The sequence below is a fragment of the Ochotona curzoniae genome, unplaced genomic scaffold, assembly GCF_017591425.1.
Source record: "Ochotona curzoniae isolate NIBS_2020 unplaced genomic scaffold, NIBS_Ocur_1.0 patch72, whole genome shotgun sequence".
Lineage (NCBI taxonomy): Eukaryota > Metazoa > Chordata > Mammalia > Lagomorpha > Ochotonidae > Ochotona > Ochotona curzoniae.
Genome location: NW_024467053.1, coordinates 9524 through 35585, shown reverse-complemented (window position 1 = coordinate 35585; position 26062 = coordinate 9524). Strand labels below are relative to the sequence as shown.

Here is a 26062-nt window from a genome sequence, read left to right as displayed (position 1 = left end):
GGTCACCACCTTACAGTGCATATAATGTCCCTCCCTCTATGACAAAGAATGGCCTTGTTTTGTGCTGGGATCCCACATAGGTGCTGGTTCATATCTCAGCTGCTCCACTTCCCATTCAAACCCCTGCTATGGCCTGGGAAAGTAGTGGAAGATGGCCCAAAGCCTTGGGACCTTGCACCCTTGCGGGAGACCTGGAAGAAGCTCCTGGCTTCTAACTTTGGATCAGCTCAGCTCTGGCCGTTGTGGTCACTTGGGGAGTGAACCAGTGGATGGAAGATCTTTCTCTCTGTATCTCCTCTCTGTAAATTTGCCTAATAAAAATTATCTTAAAAAGAATTATAGATAAGGAATAAGGTTTTTTTATTGATATAATGGAAAGGAAAAAGAATTACCCCAGGAACTTTCTAAAATTCATTTGCTATGAAATTAGAATTACATCTTTGAGGTTATTACGACTTCATTATTACTTTCTTAGAAGCTATTTGAATAGCTCCTGCTTTCATTTAAGCAAGAATTGTCCTCTTTTCAAAATCGATTTGCTTTTGTACTGTTTGCACTGAAGAACCCTTCTCTTAAATTACTTTATAATATTTCTGAGTGAGGCTATGAAATATGCACAAAATCTGATAGAGAACACTGCAGAGTGTAGGAGATGATTTGCATGGAGAGAAGGAATACGGGAGAATGTGGATGTGGTAAACCTTGTCTGCTTAGTATCTCCAGCTCATGGGATAAAACCACAAGGAAAGGGACTATACAGGCTAATCCTCAGCCTGTGGTGGTGGCATCCAATATGGGTGCTAAATCGTGTCCTGTCTGCTCCACTACTGACCCGGCTTCATGCTAACATGCTATGGCCTGGAAAAACAGCCGAGAAAGATCTAAAATCTTGGGCCCCTGCCTATTTAGGAGCTCTGGTAGAAGCCCATGGCTCCCCACTTCAGACCAGCTCAGTTGTGGCTGTTGTGGTCATTTGGGCAGTGAACCAACAGATAAAAGATCTCTCTACCTGTCTCTCTCTCTCTCTGTAACTCTTTCAAGTAAAAATAAGTGAATCTTAAAACAACAACAAAATACAAAGACAAAGCAGTTTATTTCAAGATTAGTGTGTTTTGTTATTGTTGTTGTTGTTATTTGTGGCTGGTAAATAAATGTAAAACGCAAATGAAGGTCCAGGGCTTTGATGCATCATTAAACTACTTTCTGCAAATGCCAGCATCCCATATGGAAGTGCTGGTTCAAGTCTGCGTGACTCTCTTCTGATCCAGATTCCTGTCAATGCACTTGGGATAACAGGAGAAGTTGTTTCCAGTACTTGCACATCTGCCATCTACTTCTGAGGTCAGACAGAGCTCCAGGTTACTATACCATAAGCCCGGCATGGTCCAAACACTGTAGCTATTTGGGAAATGTACCAGCATATGGAAGATCTCTCTATCTCTCTTTCCTTCTCCTTTCCCCCCTCTTTATGCTGGCCTGCCTTTTGAAAAATAAAATTAATTATTTTTTGACAAAAGAAACAACTGAGCAAGAAAAAGGCAGGTAACAATGGGCAAGTGGGGAAATTATTTAGCAGTCATCATATCCAAAAAAGAGATTCTGATCATAAAGAAAATGTAAGAACGTGTTTAACATTACTTGTTACTAGAAAATGGAGCCAGTAACATATATCCACCAAGATGTTAAAATGAAAAGACAAACAGCACATGCTAGCGAGTGTAAGAAGTACTGTTGGTGAAGAAGCACAATGGCATCACTACCTGGGTACATCTGCAGAAAGTACATAGCCAAGCGTGTGGGCAGCATACCCTGTCACCCAGTAGTGTCCTTCCTGTGAGACATTCAACAGATATCATAAGATGTATAACTTACTGGAAAGCAAAGGCCCACCAATAGCAAAACGGATAAACTGGAATGTTCACAAAAGGTATACTGCTCAACAAAGAGAATGAATGACCTAAAACTATAAACAATGTGAATCTAACAGACATAAAGATGAGCAAAAGAGATCATCCCTAAGATTGTCTGCTACATGATTACATCGAATGAAATACAAAAACAAAGTCAGCATGCTGTTATAAGTCAAGATGCTGGCTCACTTTGGCCAGGGGTGGCTGGTAGCATGAACAGGGCTCTTGGAGACTAAGGACTGAATATATTCTGACTCTTGAATTAATGCTAATTACACAGGTGTGATCAGCTTGGGAAAAATCAGGAGCTACCCATTCACGACTTCTGGAAAGAAAATTTCTCTAATGAATACATTTTTTTGGCAGCTGCAGGATTAAATAATTTTAGAGATAATTTTAGAAAACTTGCAACCTACCCAGTCCTCCTATCTGACTAAGCTAAAATACAAATAAGCAGTGATGTGCTCACGCTGGCTTGTTCTAATTCTTCCCAACTGCAAGGTCAGTGACCTCACGCAAGAGGCCTTAGCTGCAAATAAGAGATTCCCAGCATAACCATAAATATTGGCAATGATAATAAAAAAACACCACGATAAAAAAAAAACAAATCAAAACACAAAATACCTGAGCCATTTATGGCTTTCTGCATAAAAAAATGAATCTACTCATCATTTGAAGTAGAAGATCTATTATCTAAAAAAATGAATACAATATTCTTAGAGGTTTAGCCACTATAGCTTTTGGCCTCAAAGAACTCCAGGCAATGTATACTCTTTCTGTCTTCAAAATCCACTTAAAAGAGCATGAAATGGCATAAACATTTTTTACCCATGATATCGTATTTTAGGAAGTAAACAGTCAAAATGGGTATTTTTATTTCTATTCATTCCTTGATTCCTATCTCTGTTCTTTCAGGAAATGACACTGGGTGTGGCTCGGAGGCCAGAATATTACAGATCAGCCAACCAGTGATTCTACTGGAAAAGGGAAGCGGAGCTCAAAGCTGGCTAGCAGGTGTTCTTTCTCCACTTAGCTGCCCCTTGTCATTCTGCCTCGCTCTGTTCTGCCTCCTTCACAAGGTCCCACAGGGCCCTGGCTTCCACAGGGACACTTTCAAAGGCCAGGTAAAAGGAGAGGAATGGAAGATGTTGCAGATACCAGCTCTGCCTTCTTTTGATCTTACAATGTTGAAGCCCCAACTGAGAAATTTAAAACTGGAGGAAACTGAAAGTGTCTCTGAACAAAGCTACAGCAGCAGGTAGCAGACAGTTTTATCTAAGAAAGTTTTGTCAGGAAATGAGTCAGAGAAATATCAATTATTCCAAATCCCAATTAATTTGTCGCCAACTGGGACCTTACCTCTCATCTAATGCTGCATTCTTCCTTTATGTATGACAAGCTGAAAGTCCAGTGGAGTTAAGTGGGTTGTCCAAGGTGGTAGGGCAGGACCTAGACAGGGCTTCAATCTCTGAGTTTCCTGCTTTCTCTTTATTAATTTTACTATTTAAATATGAGAGGAGGGCCTGGCGGAGTGGCCTAGCAGCTAAAGTCCTCGCCTTGAACACCCTGGGATCCCATATGGGCATCGGTTCTAATCCCGGCAGCTCCACTTCCCATCCAGCTCCCTCCTTGTGGCCTGGGAAAGCAGTCAAGGACAGCCCAAAGCTTTGGGACCCTGCACCCGTGTGGGAGACTCGGAAGAAGTTCCTGGATCCTGGCTTCGGATTGGCACAGCACCGGCCACTGCGCTCACTTGGGGAGTGAATCATCGGACGGAAGATCTTCCTCTCTGTCTCTCCTCATCTCTGTATATCTGACTTTCCAATAAATAAATAAATCTTAAAAAAATAATATTAAATATGAGAGGAAGGGAGGGAGGAGTGAGAGACAGGGAGTTATTAAATAGTTCCCGAGCAAGCAAAAGCAGGGGTGGCTTCCGGAAAGGGGGTAGCACATCTGATAGATTTAAACTCATTGCTCTCAGCCAAATATCTGACTAACCCAGTCTTTACCTTCACTCGATATAAACCTGGATGGAAAAAAAAAATGCCCTGGCCTCACCTGTTAGAGAACATTCACCTTAAAGGGAATTGCCTCAGGAATTCAACAAATATTCCTTTCAATGTTTATTTGATGGGCACAGAGTTTTTACAATCTATTTTCTTTTTCAAACTGCTGGATCCCTAATACTTACAAGCATCCTAGAGCACCAGCTTAAATAGTTGGATGACCTTTGGAGAAAGACAAGCTATTACGAGCAACAAAAAAGCCAGACACTTTCCAAAGACAAGCTGCCCCACAGTTCTGGGAAGAGGTGAGCTTCTTGCTTCACAGAGGAGGATCTTGAGGCACAGGTAGGTTAATTTTCTTAGCAAAGACATTCAAGTAATATGAGACTTTTCTAGCCCTGAAGCCCAGAGTCCTTCCCAGAAGACAATGGCTCCCTTTTTCCAAGGAATAGTGCCTTTTCAAGATCATGAGTGATGTAAGGAACCAACACAATCTCCTGCTAGAGATGTCATCTCCTGGGACCCTTTCCCTGGTCCTTCATCTTCTGTCTGTTCTGTGAAAAGTACCATGTCTCTCCCTCATTCCAGGGAAGGGACCCAAAGGTGAAAGGGACCAGTAAGACGCATGTGTGTAGCCCTCTACGACACAGATAATACATCCATCATGAGAAACTTAATTTTTCCCAGAAGACTTTCATTACCAAGCTCAGTCTAGGTGGAAATTACCAGCCATGTGTAACAGCAATAGCTTCCATTACCTTGGCTTATTCTGATCAGCCTCTATTCCCAGGGCTTTGTGTCTACTATTCTGTCATCCGTACAACAATCCATGAAGGTAGGTTCAATAATTATTTCCATCTCATGGACTGGAACATTGAAACATAGAGAGCCCATTTAGCTAAGTTCACACACAGCTAACCTAACCACCATCCATCCCAAGCCCACACTTCAACATTTGTATTATCAACTCCTTTATTGTGATGTCTGAACAGTTAAAGACCTTGAAACAGAATCCAGTTTGTTGGGCACTCTCAGCCCCAGGCTAGCTAGTAAACTGCCTGATACCATGTAGCCTATCCTTACCATGACTTTTTAAGGAAAACATCTCTTCAGCTGGGCTCCAGTTCTGGCTTTAGTTCTGGCTTTTGTCTGGCTTTAGTTCATCTTAGCATTTGCTATATAAGGATTTTCCCAGAGACTAATTTTTCATGTCTTAAAAAACAATTACTGGGGCTGGTGCTGCAGTGTTGCACATTAAGCCATTGCCTGCAGTGCATTCCACATAGGCAAGGGATAGAGTCTCAGCTACTCCACTTCTGATCCAGTCCTTACTAACATTCCTGGGAAAGCAACAGAAGATGGCCTAAGTGTTTGGGCCCCTGCAGTCATGTGGGAAACTGGAAAGAAGCTCCTGGCTCCTGACTTTGACCTTGCCCAACACTATCTGTTTTGGCTGTTTAGGAGTAAATCAGGAGATGGAAAACCTTGCTTGCTCTTTCTCTCCTCCTACATCTATCTGTAACTCTGCCTTTCAAATAAATAAAATAATTTTAAAATAGATTCATGTACTTGAAAGGCAGAACATGAAGAGATGGAAAAAGAGAGAGAGACCGAAATTTTTTATCTGCTGATTCACTCCAGGGCTGGGTTAGGCTGAAGCTAAAAACTAGGAACTCCAATCAGCTTTCCTATATGAGTGGCAGGTACCCAAGTTCTCGGATGTCTTCTGCTCCTTCCGGGTATATCAGTAGGGGCCTGGATCTTATGCAAGCCTCTGGGACTGGAATGAGCACTTTGATAGAGGATACCAACATTATGAGCAGTGACTTAAGTTGCTGCATCACAGCACCTGTGCCAGTTTCTGCATTTCTGCCATGCTTATTCTATTTCCTGTTTCTCATATTTCATTGTCTGCTAACCTGAATTCTTCTGTGCTTCTCATTTTCCTCCAGCTTATATATATTGTCAGAATGCTTGTTCTCATTTGCTCAAAGCCGGAAAGACATTAATCTGGCTATTGTACAATGGTGCACCTGACTGGCTGTTTTTAGAAGTTGGGAGGACAAATTTCCATGTTTCCTACAGGTGATATAGCGGCCATAGTGCTATTTCAAGGTTTGAGGTAAGGTGATCACAAACTCTTAATCTTTTTAAATCCTGCCCTAAGTCTCGGCTTCATCTTGCACAAAGCATTTCTAATGGGAATGACATTGTTAGGAAACCACATTTCACAATATAGTTAACATAGTAACTCTTGTTACAGCCAACAGTTGCTCCAAGAACTTGGTTTCTAGATTTTTTTAAAAAATTTTATTGGAAAGTCAGATATACAGAGTGGAGGAAAGATAGAGAGGATGATCTTCCATATGCTGGTTCACTCTCCAAGTGGCTACAACAGCTGGAGCGGTGCCAATCTGAAGCCAGGAGCTTCTTCTGGGTCTCCTGCACAGGTGCAGGGTCTCACAGCTTTGGGCCACCCTCCACTGCTTTCCCAGGCCACAAGCAGGTTGCTGGATGGGAAGTGGGACTGCTGGGATATGAACTGGCACCCATATTAGATCCCGGTGTGTGCAAGGTGAAAACTTAAGCTGCTAGGCCTGGTTTCTAGATTCTTACAACCACCAATTCTTCTAGAGGCATTTGGGAATTACAAACCTCAAATGCAATCTTCATTGTAGCTATTATCTATTCTTCACATGAAAGTATTTTGCTTGTATAACCAAACTAGAAATCTCCCTCACTGTGTGAATTTCTCAAGTGAGCAGTCAGATACACCCGATCTCTGAACAGTCCAGAGGTGTTATGTTACTCCACCAGTTCCACGAACTTGAATCCACAGCAGCAACAGCCTCACTCGGTCTATGCTGGGTCTTAAGGTAACTGCAGTGAGAATGGAGTTCTGAATACAGATCGTCTAAAGTCCGTAACAAGGCCAAAGGATGTCAGAGCAGCTGGCAAGAAGGAATGCAGTGAGTATAGTATTTCCATGATAAATATGAATCCACAATCCAAAGAAAAATCATGAAATACAAACAACTATAAGAAACTGGCTTTCAAATCCAGTTAAATATATATATATATATTTAACCAATGTTGTCAGATTTACTGAGGAATTTCTCTAAAAATCTTCTGGATTCACAACAGCCAAGATAAGGAAACAACCTAAGTGTCCAACAGTAAAGAAATAGGTATGGAAAAGATGAGATGGTCCATTCAGCCTCCAAACAACAGATTGCGCCATTTAGTCAACAAGGATGAGATGAAGAACAATATGCTCAATGAAATTATCCACACACAGAAAGAGAAATAGTGTATGCTTTACTTGCCTGGGATTCATAAAATATATAGAGAATCAAACAGTGGTTACTATGTGGATGGGAGGAGAAACAGGGAGGTGTAGGTCAAAAGACTGTGGGATGAACAGGTGTGCAGATGCAACATATACATGAAGGCTATAGATAAAAAATGGAATTAAATTAGGGATTTTTTTTCTTGTCAAATAAGTAGATATTATCTGCTCATGTCCTTCCCAAAATGGTAAGAATATAAGATGATAAGCATGCTATTGTCCTTCATTATGATAATCATTTTATGACCTTTAGGTAGACCAAAACACAATGTAATGTGTTTATTTACTAAGAAAATAAAACAAACAAAAAGCATTCTGGATTGATTTTTGATGGCTGTTACACATTAATTTCTTATACCTAGAATTTTAGAAAACTTAATAATAGATGATGATATCATAACATTCAAATTAAATCATATTGATGATAAACTGATGATTGATTTCTCATGAAAGCTAACCAAAGACTTAAAGAAAAGAAACCACACCATAACTGAACTCCCTGACCCTTTTAAAAGACAGTAATTGGCCAGTCTTTGGCTAGCCTCCAAATTTAGTAACAAACTTCTACCTATTAATTCAATCCCTCCATGCAGATGAAATTTATAAGTTTATTCTTTGTGTCCTTAAAGTAATCAGAACTTTCAGGCTATGCTAAATATCTGTCATATTCCATTTCAATAGAGGATTCACATTAATAAATTCTGTGTTGCATTTAGTGAAATAATTTTATGGCATTTTTTTCAAAGAAAAGTTATGTGAGGGCATTTCTATGCAACCCAGATGTATACGGTGTAATCTTATTTTTTTTTATTGTTGTTAACATTGTATTATGTGATACAGTTTTATAGGCATTGGGGATCTTATTTTAACATTACAGGTGACTAGCCAAGTACATTACAATAATCTATTACTGGGACTGGTGCCAGCCCTAAAGATACTGCCCACAAGGCATTATCTGAGAAGTTGTTGGCACTGGATCTTCCGTGGGAATGATGCCAGGGTTGCAAAAGCCAATACTAGGCTGGAGGCAGGAGTTGCACAAGCCTCACAGACTGGGCGCTGAAGAGTCCATTGAAGTTCCTTGATCAAGGATCTGGAGCTGGGTTAGCAGACTGTACACACTCTGATGTGAGCAAGCTGTGCAGATGGTCAGGAGCAAGACACATGCAGCACAGACAGAGCAGTGCTTGCAGATAGGAAGGCAGGAACCAGAAAATCCTCAGGAGGCCATAATGGAAGGAGAGACCAGAAATGCAGAGTGCTAGTCATTAGTAAGATTCCAAGAAAGCAACAAATTTTGTAAAAGAATAGGAAGAGGAGCACTGGGAGACTGTTTTGCTTATTCCAGAATCTTCCTTTGTGCTTTTTGCCAGAGCAGAAGCCAACTAGATAGCCATTCCAAGGAGTCAGCCAGGCGGCAGTGCAGCATTTCTTTCCGTGTAGGAAGCACTGTTAAACCTCATATCTTTTCCAGTCCTATATAGAAAATTCTACCATTAGATTTATCTTTTGGGAAAACTCTAAATAAGTTTTCTGAATACCACAATGTTAACCTTCAGATGACTGAAAACAGCACCACTGCAACTCCATGAAACTGTACCGAGGTGAACTTCTATTACAAAAGTCAGGAGAAGTGAGACTTGGGTAGGTAGGAAGAATTACTGCCATATCTAAGGATCTACATAATTATATTTCTCTTCATTCTCCTTCTGAAATTGTCCCTGTTTCCAATTTGTCAGAGCCAATCCTGATGAAATTTATCCAAGCTGTGGCTGAACACTGGCTCATTAGGGGTTATCAAACAAAAAACTTGTGGTAGGTCCTAAGGCCAGTCTTTGACAAATTTTCCGTCATTCCTGGGTCAATGTAGGCTTCTGTCCTTCTCTGAGTATTTCTAAGAGACAACAGGTACACATATCTGTACATTCAATTTTCAACAAAATATGTATTTATTTTAAAGGTATAGTTACAGAGAATGATGGAGACATTTTCCATTCATTAAATGACCACAACAGTCAAAACTGGGCTAGCCCAAAGACAGAAGCCAGGAAATCTGCCCAGGTCTCCCAAAGGTGTGGCAGGGCCCAAGTACTTGGGACATCATCTGCTGCCTTCCCAGGAGCATTAGCACGGAGTGGGATGAGAAGCAGAGCAGCCAGGAATTGACCCAACGTTCAGACATTGGATGCTGGTTTCATGGTGTCTTAACTGCTGCTTCAAATACCCACTCCTAGGGAAAAAAATGTTTTCACTAAAAGATATTATTGGGACAACTGGGAAATTCTGAATAGGCAATCTTCAGATTGGAAAACAATATTTTATTAATTATTTATTTAATATTTTATTAGTGTCAATATCCCAATTTCAATAACAAGAAGAAAATACTATTGTATTAGTACATACACACCAGATTATTTGAGGGTTATTGGGCGTGATATCTGCAATTCCCTCTATAGTGGCTATCAATATTTTAAAACAAATATTTATTTTATTTTTATTGCAAAGTCAGATATACAGAGAGGAGGAGAGACAGAGAGGAAGATCTTCCGTCTGATGATTCACTCCCCAAGTGGCCACAAGGGCTGGAACTGAGCCAATCTGAAGCCAGGAGCTAGGAATTTCCTCCAGGTCTCCCACATGTGTGCAGACCTTGGGCCACCCTTAACTGCTTTCCCAGGCACAAGCAGGGAGCTGGATGGGAAGTGGGGTCACCGGGATTAGAACCAGCACACATATGGGATCTTGGCACGTTCAAGGTGAGGACTTTAGCTGCTATGCCACCGCACCAAGCCCTGGTAAGCAGAGGTAAGGTGGGGGAAAGAAACAGAAAGAATCTTCAGTTTGCAGGTTTGCTATGCAAATGGATGCAAGGCAGGGCTGGGCCAGGCTGAAGCCAGGAGTCTTCAAACTCCATCCCGGCCTTCCATGTAGGTTAAGGAGCCCAAGTACTTGGGTTACCTTCTGTGCTTTCCCAGGTGCACTAACAGGGAGCAGGATATGGGATGCTGATATCACAGACAATAGCTTTATTGCCTTTGCCACAATGTTGGGCCTTATCTATTTATATAGATATGTTGCTCTGCATGTTAATAATAGAAAGACAGGAAAAGAATGACAGACCATGTGATGTTTACTACTGGGGAATTCTGTTTTGGTCTTGTAACCTTTATGTAAGTCATTATTTAAGATTAATATTTAAATGCCAAGTACTTGGTCCTTCGTCTGCAACTTTCCCATATGCATTAGCAGGACTTGGACTGAGAGTAGACACATAAATTGTGGGATGCTGGCATTGCAGACTGAAGCATCATAATCTGCAGCACCACAATGTTGGCCGTGGTCCATCCCATTTTAAAAGTAAATAATTACCCACAACATACAAATAACTCTCACAAAAAAGAGACATAACTGAAAAATGGACAAATAATTTCTCTTTAAAAAGACAAAAATTAAGCAATAAGCACAAGAAAAGATTATGAACACCACAAATTATTAGGGAAATGCAAATCAGATCCACAAATAAACAATTAGATAATAGGTCACTTTCTCCAGGATGGCTCTAATAAAAAAGATGGACAGTAAGAAGTATCGATGAGGCCAAGGAGAAACTGGAAACTTCATATACCACAATAGGAATGTAAGATGGTGCAATGTCTACGGAAAACAATTGGACACGTTCTCAAAATATTAAACACATCGTTATCATGTAATCCAACCATTCTACTCCTAAATTTACACTGTTTTGATTTTCCAACTAATACCAATATGAATAAGACCATTCAATCCTATTCTGACTCTAGCCTCCCACCTTTAGAATCCTCACCTTCCCAGCCCCCTTTCGCCAAGACTGTCCTTATCTCAAACATTAGTCACAAGCTGTGTGTTCTCAGACTAATCCTAGTTCTGTCTGACCAGGAACCCACTCTCATGCTCAACAGCTGATCACAATGAATGACTCACAGAACTCAGAAAACTATTTGCATGTACCAGTTTGACAGAAGCTCAGAAACAAAGGGAAGAGATACATGGTAAGATATGGTGGAGGAATGGTACTCCCGTGTCTAATTTTGCCATCCTTCCAGTACCTCACTAACCTAGAAACTCTCCAAATGTTGTGAAATTCAAGAGTTTTAATAAAACTCAACATCCACATCCAGTCTCCCTGCAGTCCCTGGAGTCAGAAGTCAGCAGCTGGAGCTGAGAGCACCCACTCTTTGATCTCATTTTTGGTCTTTTGGTGCCCAGCACCCACCCTGGAGCTTCATGGGAGGCCTAGACTTGTTAACACAAACTTGGAATAAGAAATCCCCAGTGTCTCAAGTGCTTTGGACCAGGAACCAAGGAGAAGACCTCCAAATATTTGTTGTCACGCCATAACTCCAAAGATCATTGAAAATATATGTCCACACTAGCGCATCTTATTTGAATGTTACTAGCAGCACCACACATCATAACCAAAGCTAGAAACCACCAAGTTCATCATCTGACAAATGTATAGACAAAATGTGGTATATCCAATAATAGTAGATTATTTGATCATAAAAAGTAATGAAGTATTGATATACACTACAAGGTGAATGAACATTGAAAATGTTATGCTAAGAAATCAAGCTCAAAACCCTACGTATGATATGATTCTATATTTTTAAAGCTTTATTTTATTTATTTATAAAGCAGAGTAAAAGGGAGAGACAGAGACATATATCTTCTATCTACTGGTTCATTTCTCAAATGCCTGCTGGGGCTGGGCAGACAGAAATCAGGATTCAGGAATTTCATGCAGATCAGGGACCCCAGTATTGAGCCATCTTCCACTGGTTTCCTAGGTACAATATCAATGAACTGTATGTATGATTTCATGTTTATGAAATATTCAGACTAGGTAAATGCACAGACATAAAAAGCAGTTACCAGAAATTGGGGAAAGGACAGGGCATTGAATGACAAACTGACTGCTAACGAGGTTTCTTTTGGGAGTAATGAAAATGTTCTAGAATTATTGATGCTGAATGCACAACTCTGTAAATGTACTCAAAACTACTAAATTACATACTTTAAGAGGATAAGTTTTTATGGTTTGTGTACTTTAGCTCAAGTAAACAAAAAAAGTGAGAAACTGAGCAGTTGCCCCCATTATTGGTCCTCTAAGTAACCTTATCTCTGTCAGGGTAAGAGTAAACAAAGGATCTATGCAGTACAAGTTAGGGTACTGAAAGCACAAAATCGAGATTCTGACCTTAAGAAGTCACAGGATGTGGTTAAGAACTTGCATCTTGTAACATATTGGTTACTAAATACCATGACAATTAATTCCATAATGTTGTAAATTGTCATTGATGTTAAGTTGGGGCTTTTAATTGATCAGGATGATATTCTGCCAGCTCTACCTTCAGACCAGAGATGATCTCCCCAAGAAACTGTTGAATATATCTGGACAATTAGATGCTGGACTCTTTGCTTGGTATATGCTTGCAACAAAATACTCTCAAACTGAACTCAAACTGAACTCAAAAAATTATTGGTGGCTCAAATTTTACAAAGTGGGGCAATAAGAAATACATTTTAACCAAAATAATATTTAGGGTAATTCACTGGACAACCTGTCAAGTTCAGTGAAATTCTGAATCCAAGCCCTGTTGTTAGGTAATTTGTACCTCAAAATACTGTTTTAGTATTACATCAAATATTGAATGTGAAGTCAACAAGAATTGAACATCATAATACCAGAAATGCTCATTTTCTCCACTAGCTCAATCTTTTTTTTTCAATTCATGTGACATATTTATGTGCTTATTTGCACCAAACACAGCCAGTTTTAGTGATGCATTTTGTATTTACATAGCAAATACCTTAATAAACACAATTTGGTTTGATATGTAGCAGCCAGAGCAATGAGAAATACATATCCTACTCCAAACGTGTCATTTTGGGGTGGGTGCTTGATTTGGTGATAACATACTGCTTACAATGCTTACACACCATATTGGACTGCCTGGGTTCAAGTCTCAGCTCTGCTCCCTATCTCAGCTTCCTGATAGCATGTACCTAGAAAGGCAGCAGGTAGTTGGGTGGGTAACTTCCATGTGAAAGACCCAGTTAAGTCCCTAGCTCCCAACTCTTGCCTGGCCCAATTCCAAATGGTGCAGGCATTTGAGGATCTGAACCAACAGATAGGTGATTGATGAAGCTCGCTCTCTCTCTCTCTCTCTCTCTCTCTCTTTCTCTTTGTGCCTTTCAAAGAAAAAATAAATAATTTAAAATAAATAAATGTGTGCTATTTTAGGATTCTAAAGGGCAGATAGTCACAGTCTTTTTTTTAAATTGAGTTTGTGAAAATCAGTGGTCATAAAAGTATTCAGATTTTATATTGGTTGGTTTTCAAACTAGAGACATTTTTTAATATTGAACAATATTTTATACCCATCCATGGTAGATTCACTTCCACAGTGGCAGCAGGTGGCATGTCAACATCACACTTCTTTCTACTGCACTGATGGCAGGCTGAAAGCTATTACCATCTTTTCTTGACAGGTCCTGACTGGATGACTGGTGGTCAATAAATCAATAGCAACTGCTTGTTAAAAGCATCACAGATTTATCTGAGCCATGTGAAACTTATTAGACAAGACAGAAGTCCAATTTTCCATTTGATTTTATGTGGCAAATGCTCTTGAGAGAATATCTCATAGGTGTAGAAGGAAGGGTACATAGCATAAACAGCATTCATTTTATCAGTTTCATGAGTTTTTGTGTCTTAGTGATAGCATAAGTATCAATACTATGAGGTAACAGACTACATAAATCTATAGTAAACTCAGTGTTTGGTTATTTACATTGATCAACAGAAACTACAGAACAGTCAAACCACTTAGATTACATTATAGAGTCATTTCCATTTGGCTGTAGGTAAGTCGGAGTTATAGTTGACCCTATGTATATTTAAGCACCCAATATTTTGCTTCCTATTACAAAGCCTATTACAAAAACCTGCATTATGTAGAAACTGTTTATTCCTTCACCTTCACATGTGCTCCATACTGCAACGACTTTGTTCAGAGAACAGATATGGGGGGCCCAGCATGATAACCTAGTGACTGAATCCACTGGGATCCCATGTGGGCAACCGGTTTATGTCCTGGCTGCTCCACTTACTCTCCAGTTGCCTGTTTGTGGCTTGGGAAGGCAGTAGAGGATGGCCCAAAGCCTTAGAATTCCACACCAGTGTGGGAGGCCGGCAAGAAGCTCCTGACTCAGCTCTGACTGTTGCGGCCATTTGAGGACTGAGCCAGCAGATAGAGGATCTTCCTCTCTATGTCTCCTTCTCTCTGTGTATCTGCTTTTTCAATAAAATAAATAAAAATAAATCTTAAAAAAACAGAATAGATATGGGATACAGTGCAGAGCAACACAGGAGCAAGAGTCAGTAATGACTATTTGGATTCAGTTATTTCTTAAAATGCAGGCTGCAATCAAAGAGAATAAAACTCCCAATAAAGCAGAATTGATGCTATCAGGCTGGGAAGTCAGCTTCACATGAATAAATCAACAGCAGATGAGAAACACCCATCTCTGCGTGCTTGCTGTGACGGAAGGTATCTATTCCCACACCCGGGAACAATGTTCAGCATTCTCTCCCCAGAGCTTTTTCTTCTAGAAACAGTTTGTTCTTTGATCGGAGCTGTTAGTTAAAAATGTTCAGTTCTGATTCTATGCAAGCATCTTAGTCCAGTTTGTGCTGTTTTGGTAGATGGAGTAATTGATAATGAATAGAAATGTATTTGGCTCACAGCTGTGGAACCTGGGAAGTTCAAAATAGAGGGGCTGCTTCCGGGGAGGGTCTTCTGCTGCATCGTAATGTGATAAAAGACATAGACTGAGGAGGGGACTGAACTCATCCTTTTATCAGGAACTCATTCCTTCTGCAACTAACCCACATAGTGGAAAATGGCACTAAACCACACAGATTGCAGAGCCCTTGGGGCCTAAGCTCCTTTAAAAATTTCACTTCTCCACTACTGTTTTAGGGGTTGAGTCTCTGGCACAAGAATTTTAGGGGGCACATTTGAGCCTTACAAACAACCCTTATGAGAAAGAATTTTGTTTGGCAGAGCTTAATTATATTCTGAAATAGCAAAACGTAAAAATATTCACATATTTTAATATGTGAATATTCACAGTGAATAATATATAAGTAACATTCACAGCTCAAATAACTTAAAATATTTATGGTCACAAGCAAGTCTGTTCTTGAACTAAAATAGACACATGAGGGGCATCTTCAAAAAGTTCATGGCAAATGTGTATTATAAAAGACAGTGCATGCATTTCAAATATTTTTTTGCACCATGATAAACTTATCTTTTAATTCTACTTTCCCGCAAACTTTATAAAGTTCCCATGTGTCTTTAACCACATGGTCAAAAGGTACAAGGAAAAAGAAGTAAACATATGTCTCTTACTTCTTTAATGTTTTAAATATTTTTGCATCTTAAAAAATGGACTTGTAAATGTTTTAATGTTGTAACATAAATGTTTTAAATCTTCAAAAATATCTATGTACCACTTTCCTTTAAAAAAATCTCCTTATTGGAGCTGGCACTGTGATAGTGGGCTAGGCGGCAGCCTGTGACATCTGCATCCTCTATGGACCCTGGCATGAGTCCCGGCTGAACCACTTGTGATCCAGCTCTCCACCTATGCACCTGGTAAAGCAGTGGAAGGCGGTCCAGGTAGTTGGTCTTTGTATTCACATGGTCAACCCGCAAGAAAGCTCCAGATTCCTGACTTCAACCAAGCTCAGTTTTGCCTGTTGTGTTCCTTTGGCAGTGAAACAGTGCATGGAAGATCTTTCTCTTTCTCTCTCTCTCTCTCTCTTTTCTTCTCCTTGTATCTCTGCCTTCCAAATAAATACATAAATCTTTTCAAAAATCTATGTATTATTTCTTGTCAGTTTTAGCTTACCAATGTCAGGACACGTTATTTTGTTAGGAGAGGGACAATCCACAGCTGAGCTGACAGAACCGTACTGTCAACTTGTCACTTAGATTTGATGGGAGGCAGGATGGACCCTTTACAAACTATACCCACCTGCTCATACCCATCACACATCTGATGATCTGGTCTATGGAAGACAAAGTGCACCTGCTTTTCCTTCCCCCCCTCCCACTCCTTACATTTCTCTTTGTTTTGTCATAGGGAAACTGAGCAGAAAAATAACTCCTAACATCTGTGATTTTTATACAGGAGAACTAAAGATTCTCAGCTGTTAGTTATAACATTCTAATTCCTAAGGCTATAACACTGTAGGTCATACATTTCCTGGGCTTATCAGAAAGTTCAACAGAATTGTAGCTAAATACATGAGCTCTGCAGACAGCCTAGGTTCAAGTCCTTATTGTGCCACTTACAACTGGTGTGACTTCATAACCTGTCTGTGCCCTTATTTTCTGTTAGGAAGATGTGTGGATTATAAAGGGCTTAGAACAGTGCCTGGTATATAGTAAGTAAATGCTCAGGACATTTTAAAAATTATGAAAGCAGGTCTGCAGTCATATTGTTAGGCTAAAAGAAACCTAAAATATTGGAATATATTGTTATTAACACTCATTTGATTGATTTCTTTATTAAACCAAACTGATATCTACCAAGCGCAAAAATATGGGAGATGGGGGGACAGATATGTAAGAAATAGTATATGACCTTTCCCTAAAAGAGAAAAGTCTAACATGAGCAAATTATAATGCAATGGAAGAATGTTTAGTGATAGGACATGGATGTGAGAGCATTGGTAGTTGAGGGAGGGCAGAACAAAAGGCTGGGAAGGCAATTTGAAATCAAAGTAGAAGGAAGAAGGCTGAGATGCTCCAATCTGCATTAGACATCCAGGGGCAACAGGATTAGAACCATGGGGTACGTGCATCTCTACGGACAGGTGGATTGAGAAGGGAAAAAAATCAATGGTTTGTTCATGACTAGACTCAAGGAGTTTTCTTGTACTCTATAGTTAAAAAAAAAAATCAAGCTGGGGTAGGTGAAGCTGCAGGTTCTGGAGGGACTCTTGTGGGATAAGGGAACAGTGACAAGTTCCTGGCAGACAGATTGGTCTAGTGCAAAGAAGTTCTGAGCAAAGCCTGGCCAGGTAGGCTGTCTGGGTGATTCAATGATCTGGTCTAATCAAGTGGTGGAGGTAATGCGTGGTGGACTTGAAGAGATAGGTTCAGGGGAAGCTGGAAGGCCAGGTGGTGTAGAGGAGGAGGGGGAGGAGAAGACACTGACAGGCAGATGGGGCTGCAGCTGACAGGCTGTGCTTTAAACCAGGAAAATTAAAAACATGGCAAGGCCAGGGCCAAACAAACGACCTGATGATGGGATATGATTTTTCCAATGCAATGAAAAGGGGAGGAGTGCATTTTGCTTGGGTTTTCCTGAGTAATTTTATTTGAAGATACCTCTCAGTTTGGGGGATGGCCATTTTAGGGTTGAGGATGAAACCATTATGAGAAATCTCAGGGAAGTGGTTTTGGCTTTGGCTTTGACACACATCCTTAAGGATGAATCAGATGTGCTGCTGACAAAGCCTAAAGGGTCTCTGACCATTTGAGTACACTGATGGTGGCCACTGCATAGCTTTTTCTAAGATGAGAAATTGGCCAAGACAATGAGTGAGAAAATTGTAACTAGAGTCTGGATCAAAACAAAATGAATTCTGAATTCTGCAGGACTCATGCATAAAGAATTCCTTCAGGAATTTATTGCCTCAATAACACTGACTATTCAGAGAAGTATAAGTACAGAACCTTCTCCAGCCTTTCAGCTAAATCTCCATATACCCATACACACTGAGTAATTTAGAGTTGCCTGAGGGGGAAAAAAAATCAGAATAATGTGTAATGTAGCATGTGATGTCAGCACTTGTAATGCTAGCATCCCATATCAGAACTTCACCAGTTTGAGTAGTCCCAGCTGCTCCACTTCTGATCCAGCTCCTTGCTGAGAAGAAGGCAGCAGATTGTCCAAGTACTTGAGCCCCTAACACTCACATCTGAGCACCTGGGTCAACTTCCACACAGCAGCCATCTGGAGAGTGAACCAGCAGTTATAAAATCTTTCTCTCTCTCCTTCTCTCCTCTCTCTCTCTCTCATGCCCTGCCTTTCAAATAAATAAATAAAACCTTAAAAAAATCCCCGAGGGCTTTTATAGTATGAATATTTGAATAAATCACCCAATAGATTGTGCTACCCAGTAGTAAATGAATACACATCAAATATTAAATGATTGCTTCTTCTTTAACTCTAAACTGCCTCTGTCTTTGAACTTACGGCATTATAACCTAATCTTCTAGGTGTAGTATTCTGGACACAATATCTGGAATTATTAAGAATTAGAACCTTGGATGGGCGTTTGGCCTATCAGTGAAGATGCCATGTGGAAATGCCTGCATCCCATATCACACTTCCTGGGTTTCAGTACCATATTCACTTTAGATACCAGCTTCCTGCTACTGCACACACTGGAAAGTAGCAAGTGATGGTTTGACTAGTTAGGTTCCTTACTACCCACATTATAGATCAGGACAGAATTCCAGCCTCCTGGTTTTGGTCTGGCCCAACCCCATTTTTCTACATATTTAGTGAGTGAATCAGTAGCTGGGAGGTCTCTCTCTGTGTGTCTGTCTTCCAAATAAATAAAATTTTAGAAAAGAATTAGAATCTTCAAATAAAAATCTTTATGTGTGTTGATACACATGCTTTTTAAGTAGGACTTAGCTGAAAGCGTCTAAAAACCAACACAAATTAAGTAAATCATTAAAAAAAAAGGTCTCTTAGTGATATTAACATGAGTAACAAACTAGATGGTATTGTTACAACTCACTAAGACTAATAGGTTGTTTATCACTGCAACATCATTTAGCCCAAGGTAACTCAATGATTTTGAGGATGAACTATAAGGTTTTTCAGTTCCATTTTCCCTCATTTCACTTCCCAGGAGTGAAGTCCACTAAGATTTCTAATGTTAATTTCTTCTGCATACCTCCAACAGATCCTGATAAGACTGATGAAAATTAAAACTTGGTTCTTAACCTTCTATCACATAATAAGTAATTACTTGTATGCCTATGCCCATGTTAAGTCAAAATGCAGATCCATACTTATAACAAGTCCATTAACTTGCTTAAGGGAGAGAAATGCCATTTGTTGTACCAATGCTAAGGATAATCCTTGTCTGTATTTTTTCTTATTATCCAGAAACAGATGGCTACAGTAATTTTCTCCTACTTTGTGCAAATTGTGAGTTGACCTGAAATTTAAATTAATAGAATATTTTCATGATGTATGCAGAGGGTGGAGATGACTCTGCTATTTCAAAGTTATAACATGTTTACTGGAGAATAACAGTCACATAAAACATCATTTCAGCTTTGTTAAGGAGTAACAAAATATCTTTGCTTGATAAATAAATCTTTGTTATATTCTTATTCTTTGAACCTACTTCAACTGAATATCATTTCTGGACCCATGAGAATGTGCCTTATTCTCTTAGGCAGCTATGGACCGGACCTTGTGCTCAGAAAAGAGCAAGCAAAGGACTATCAAGTTGGGGGATGTGATTTCTAGGCAGTTACTGTTGTCTAGACAGCCATTGACTTCTGTTTCACACAGTTTACACTTGTACCAAACTGAAATTAATAAAATGTAACCATTTATGTTACATGTGAAAATATTTTCACAAATGTAGTCTTAACTCCTTTACATGTTTTGTGGGAAGGAAGCAAAGAAAGTTTGAGACTTGCTCAAGAGTCTCCAAGTACAAGTGGCAGCATCAGTTCCAGCCCTTGGATCATCTGTCAGCTAGCTCTTTCCACTGTGGCTCAGGAGAAAAGGGAATAGTTCTCCCTCTGTCACACTGTCCTGAAGATCTGCAAGGATGTTGACAGTAAGCAATCTGATTGAACTATAAGTAAAAAGATAAAAGTAGAAAATCACTAATATTTGCTTAAGATTTCAGAGTATATCTACCATCAGAATACAGAAATTAAAATGTTTACTGATTTCATATGTTAACTGAATATTATTTCAGTGACATTACATAACATATTTTGCTACACATGTTTTTTTTTTCTTTTCTGTTTGTATAGGTTTTAATGAGACCCAGAAAAATCTATCCTGGGCCAAATTTGACCTCTCCCTCAGTTCTGGCTGTTTCTTTCTTTTTTTTTTTTTTTTAAGCATTTCTTTTTTTTTTTCTTTTTTTTTATTACATTGCATCATGAGACACAGTTTTACAGGCACTGGGATTCCCCCTTCCCCTCCCCAAAACCCGCTTCCCCCCCCATGGTGGATTCTTCCATCTTGTTGCATTACCACAGATCAAATTCAGTTGAGATTTTTTTCCTTGCAAGCATCTACAAAACATAGAGTCCAGCATCTTATTGTGCAGATAAGTTCAACAGTTTCATGGGGAGACAGTCTCTGGTCTGAAGGTACAGCCGAAAGAGTATCATCCCAATCAATTGAAAGCCCCGACATTACATCAGTAACAATTTATAACGTACCAGAATTAGTTGATATGATATTGGCTACACATGTTTTGATGACATGCTACCACATAACTAACCAGATATATTTTTCCAGAATACTTTGGAGTTGAAAACATATCAACTGACAATTTAAAAATACTGTTTCAACCGAAGATCTTCACTTTCAAGAAAACAAGGCAATAGAGAATGACACTTGGGACATGATTCACATGAGTAATTACTTAGACACAAAGGAAAAGAAGTCCTTTGCTGTACAGCACAGACACAAAAGAATGATTGGAAATATGTTACTGACCACTAGCAAAACAAATCAAGAATTCATATTACTACTAATCTAGGAATATGAATGGCTTATAATTACAAAGTAATAACAGTCATCCAAAACTGCTCAGAATCATGAAACTGTCCAGAATCATGTTTTGGATTGTCATTCTTCATAACAGCTCAATTAGATAAAGGAATAATTATAGCAAGTAGAACTAAATGAAAATGATTATCGTTAACTAATTTATAAGGGCACTTCTTGTGTTAATTTTTTGCATAGATTGTGAAGACCACAAATATTTTTAAAATATTTCAATTCAATTGAAAATTAGTAAATTTCAACTAGTTGTTTCTAAAACTATTTAGGAATAAACTTCAGCGATTTTGTCTTGAAGCTGTAAGAACATGATGTATGCCTGAAGGAAATTACTTATTCATAGGGTTTTCTTTCTGAGTAGAGATGATTAATATCTAGAACATTAATGCAAATTTTCAGATGTTGTAATAACTGGTGTCAAGAACTGCTAAAGCTGGGGGAACTACTTTGTATACTTCTTCATTCTCATATATTTTGAAGAACATAGAAATTCTGGCCTGAACTGTTGTGGTAACAGAGGTATCATTAACTTGTGAATTCAAAAACACTAAGTGAGAAAATCAAAAGCTAATACATGAACTACCCTTTATGGAAATAAGGTAGGGGAGCAATGTTTGTTTTTCATCTAACAGTTGACAAGCAAAGGTTAAAATTTGTCATCATTTTTGGCTTATTCTTTTTTGTCAATTCAATACTCCTGATACTGGCAAAAAATAAAAATCATACCTACTTAGTATTTTGAAACAAAAAAAAAATGTGCAGGGGCCCACCACGGTAGACTAGTGGCTAAAGTCCACATCTTGCACACACCAGGATCCCATATGGGTACTGGTTCTAATTCCGGCAGCCCCGCTTCTCATTCAGCTGCTCCCTGATTGTGACCTGGGAAAGCAGTCGAGGATGGCCCAATGCCTTGGGACCCTGCACCCACCTGGGAAACCCGGAAGAGGCTCTGAGCTCCTGGCTTTAGATTGGCTCAGCTCTGGTCATTGTGCCACTTGGGGAGTGAATCATTGGATGGAAGATCTTCCTCTCTGTCTTTCCTCCTCTCTATATATCTGACTTAGCAATAAAAATAAATAAATCTTAAAAAATATGCAAAAGATCTGAGAATAAATGGTCTTCCAGCTAAATTACCTCCTGTCTCAATGGTTTTCACGTAATTCTCTCTAACATAAGTCCAAATTTTAAATTACCCAGAAGTGCACTGTATTTCCAAATCACATTACTGGTAAAAAAAAAAAAATGGCTTAACATTTCAGGTCTATACCAGGCTTGACACATTCCTTCTTCATAGAAAACAGAGAGGTTCTTCATAGAAAAATGAGGCTATGGTTTGACCATCCTAATTTTTGAGTAACCCTAAATTCTTTTTCCAGCCATAGTGATGAATTTCTTAGCTGCTTTGTAGGGCAATTCAACATGGACTACAGTTTGCAGTCCACAGCAAAATCACCATGTGAAGAAAAGTCTGGTTGTGAACTTAAGTGCCAAAAACTTTTTAAGAAGAAATGCTGTTTTACACAACTGAAATTGAAGTATTTTTTTTAAAAAGCAGTCATGTGCCTCGTGGAGCTCAAATTTTGTCCTAAATTAAATCTCCATTAGTACTAAATGGTCTGCAACAATTATATGAGAGAACCCGAACAACTGTAAGCACAGCCCACATTCAACTGTGATAAGGAGTCAAAAAAACCTCCATTGAATGCTGAAAATGTTATTTTACTTTCTTTCTGGCTGTAAATAAATACATCTGTTCAAGAATAATATTAAACAAGAATTTGAACCATTTAAAATTACATGGCAATAATAGTGGTATAACAGCTTTATCCTCTGTGGAAGGCCAGCCTGTCCTGCTTGCAAGGAATGCCTGAAACCTTCTTCACTGCCCTGCCTCAACCCTACAACTCGGTGACAAAAACAAACTCCCCAATCACCCTGAACCCCTGCAATGCCTGCCACATGTCTACAGGGCTTATTTACAAAGTCAAATTTAGGTGTATCTCTAGACTGGCTCCTTTCCTCTTGATTAGGGTAGGCATAATCTTGTAACAGTCTCTTTCATTATGAAGTTACTTCGTGTGTGTGTGAGGGTGCAACCAAGTAACACTCTGACTAAAACATGTAGCATGCCCAGGTGGTGACAACTGCACCTGGGAGAAACGGCAGGGAGGTAACTAAGCCACCTTAGTATCCGAATTGGGTGGTAACAACCGCAGACAGGAAGGTCCACTGCAAAGAGGGCATCTTAGCCAAGATCAGAGGGAGGTAAATGAAGGAGTCTTTGGGAATAGGCTCAGGCTGAGGAAACGGGAGGTGCAGACACTGGGATGAGAAAGTACCTGGTGTAGTGGAGGCACAGCGATAGCACACTACGACAGAGGCAGAAGGAATGAGTGAGAGGCAACCATTGCGTGAAGGCCTACAAAGTCAGGGCACGATGCTCCAGCAGGCCATTTTAGGAAAACCCTGGGAAAAGACTGTGGACAGAGGATTGACCTAACTCAAGATGCTGGTAAAGAGCTCTGGTTGTATAGCCATGGTGGAGGCCTCATCTAAAGAGCCCTGAATCTTAAATGTGGTAACAGGTGTCCCAAACTGTGCACTCGCAACTACTAAAAGAAGGACTGAATCCAGCAAACAAATGTCTGGATGGGTCAAAAGAGGCTGTTGCCCTGGGAGACGCACTTGGGCCTGGCTTTCAGGCTGTGAGGAAGGCGTGGGAGAGGGGGAGAAATGCTGCTCCCTTCTTCGTCCCCCACTCAACCCCCATTCCACCCCTATTCCAGCACTGCGTCCCCCTGGGGAAGGTCAAGACCCAAGCCTGCTGCTCCTGTTGCCATGGCGACTGCAGGATCTTTTTTCCCCCCTCTTCTAGAGTGTGAGGCGCCCTCCACCCCAACCATGCATCCAAACCAGGCCCAGCGGGGGCTCATCAGTATTCCGCCCGCAGCGTTTCCCCTGCCGCCAAGTCGCAGATCGGCAGGCAGTGTCTGCCTCAGCGACCCACGGGATCCCACCACACTCCTCTCCGGACACTCACAGCGGTCCCTGCCCTCGAGCGCGCTTGACAGTCCCTGGTACTCGCGCGGCTTGCCCAGGCACACAGGGCAGCCACAGGCGGCAGCCACAGGCGGCAGAGTCAGCCCCGCAGTCTGCGCGCTCGAGATTTCTAAGGCTTCTTTGCTACAACTCTTGGGGGTATAGAGGAGGGGGTATTAAATTCCCCCCCCCCCCCGTGTGCCGTTTAAGGTCCTCTTGTGCCTCCTGCAATGCACCAGCCCGGGGAGGCAGACATCGCAGGCACCTGCACTGCGCCCCCGCTGGACTGCGCTATGCGTGAGAGGGGACCAGCTGGCGCAAAGCCCAAACAGGGCCAGCTCAGGGGACTTGGGGCTGAGGGTGCCGAAGACTCACCTTGTGCAGTTTCCACATAGCCCCTAGGGCCTTGACTTCGTGGCTGGAGTGCTTGCCCTCCTCCAGGCACTGGTAGCACACGGGCATCTTGCACTGCACGCAGTACATGCTGTGGTTCTCCAGCTCGTGGTCTGTGCAAGTGGACACCTTGCGCGGGCTCAGCCGTCGGCTCACGCGGCCCTGGGCCGGGGGCACCAGGCGGTGCTTGGCTAGGGGACCCCGGGGCGGGTGACATCGCAGGCGGCAGGGGTCGCAGTAGAAGACATCGCACTGTTCACACATGACAGTGGCCTCCTTGGGCGCCTTCTCGCAGAGCTGGCACTTGAGAGCCGCGGCTTTGCTCTGCTGGTAGCGGTCGATGACCCCTTCCAGGACGCGGTTCTTGGGAAAGCCGCGGAGCCCCCGGTCATCCAGGATTAGGCTGCGGTGGCACTGGGGGCAGGTGATGCAAGAGTTGCGGGGCACCGGAGCCAGAGCCGGGGACAGGTGGGTGGCCGGTGGCGGCATAGCTGGAGGAAACACGCGGACGCCGTTTGGGGACTTCTGGCACGGGGTGGTGGGAGCGCTGGCGAAACCCCCATAGGAGCCATAGCCGCTGTCCGCCTCGCTGTACAGGCTCATCTTGTCCAGGTCCAGGTAGTCATAGTCGGAGACGCCGGAGCCAGAGGCCCGGCGGCTCTGGGGGGACTCGGACTCCGGGGTTTGCACCAGGATATTGCGGGCGCAGGCCTGACATAAATTGTGAGAGCAGGGCAGGATGATGGGCTCCCGGTAGAAGGAGCCGCACACCGGGCATTTTAACTCTTCTTCCATTTCTTCCATGGGGACCAGGCTGAGAGCGCGGCAGCGGCGGCTGCAGCCGGTGTCTGAGCTGGTGAGGGGCCCTACGGGCCTGTGGCGTCCAGCACCTTGGCCAGTGGCGGTGGCGGCGGTGGTGGCGCCTTCCCGGGTAGCCCTGGCGCCGGCTCCCCGCGAGGCGCTCCCGCTCTGTGAGAAGCCGAGAAGCCGCGAAGCCGCGCCGCGCGCCTGCCCCAGGCCGCCCCCTCCCGCCTTCCTAGTCCCGCCCCGCCCCTCAGTCAGCCGTGTCCCATTGGACGGCGGGCGAGAGAGCGAGTTCCTCATTGGCTCTGAGCCCCGTCCGTCTCCTCTCCTCCGCAGGCCACGGGGGTTTGGTAGAGGAGCCTAAGAATGGGCGAGGCGGGGGGAGGGTGGCGGGTGTCTTGGCTGCCAGCTGCAGGATCCCGGGAGGGGGTTAGCGAGCGGAGGCTCGGGGCTCGAAAAGAAAGAATTAATCTGGATGACTCATCCCTCGCCCCCTTTCCTTCCGACCTCCGGCGCAGCCAGCCAGGAGCCAGGGGGCGTGAGAACCCCCTGCGCACTGCGAGAAGGCTGGCGGCGGCTGGCGCTTGTCAACATAGGTGTGCGCCGGGCCGCCAGCTCTTACCCACCAGGGGCGAGGGTCGCAAAGACTGGCTGCC

General features: G+C 41.8%; 1 protein-coding gene across 20 annotated transcripts in view; it reads right to left on the bottom strand.

The window, feature by feature from the left end:
- LOC121168171 (E3 ubiquitin-protein ligase TRIM9-like) overlaps positions 1-25777 on the bottom strand; it is a 94782-nt gene extending 69005 nt beyond the window's left edge. For 11 of the 20 annotated variants that reach the window (XM_040998014.1, XM_040998016.1, XM_040998017.1 and 8 more), the window contains exon 1: positions 24585-25743. In XM_040998014.1, coding sequence (XP_040853948.1) covers positions 24585-25706 — 1122 coding nt within the window. In that variant the 5' untranslated portion in view covers positions 25707-25743. Of the gene's footprint in view, positions 1-24584 lie in introns of all 20 variants that reach the window. The other 9 variants (XM_040998027.1, XM_040998030.1, XM_040998032.1 and 6 more) reach the window with 2 other exon arrangements.
- Positions 25778-26062: the final 285 nt, after the last annotated feature.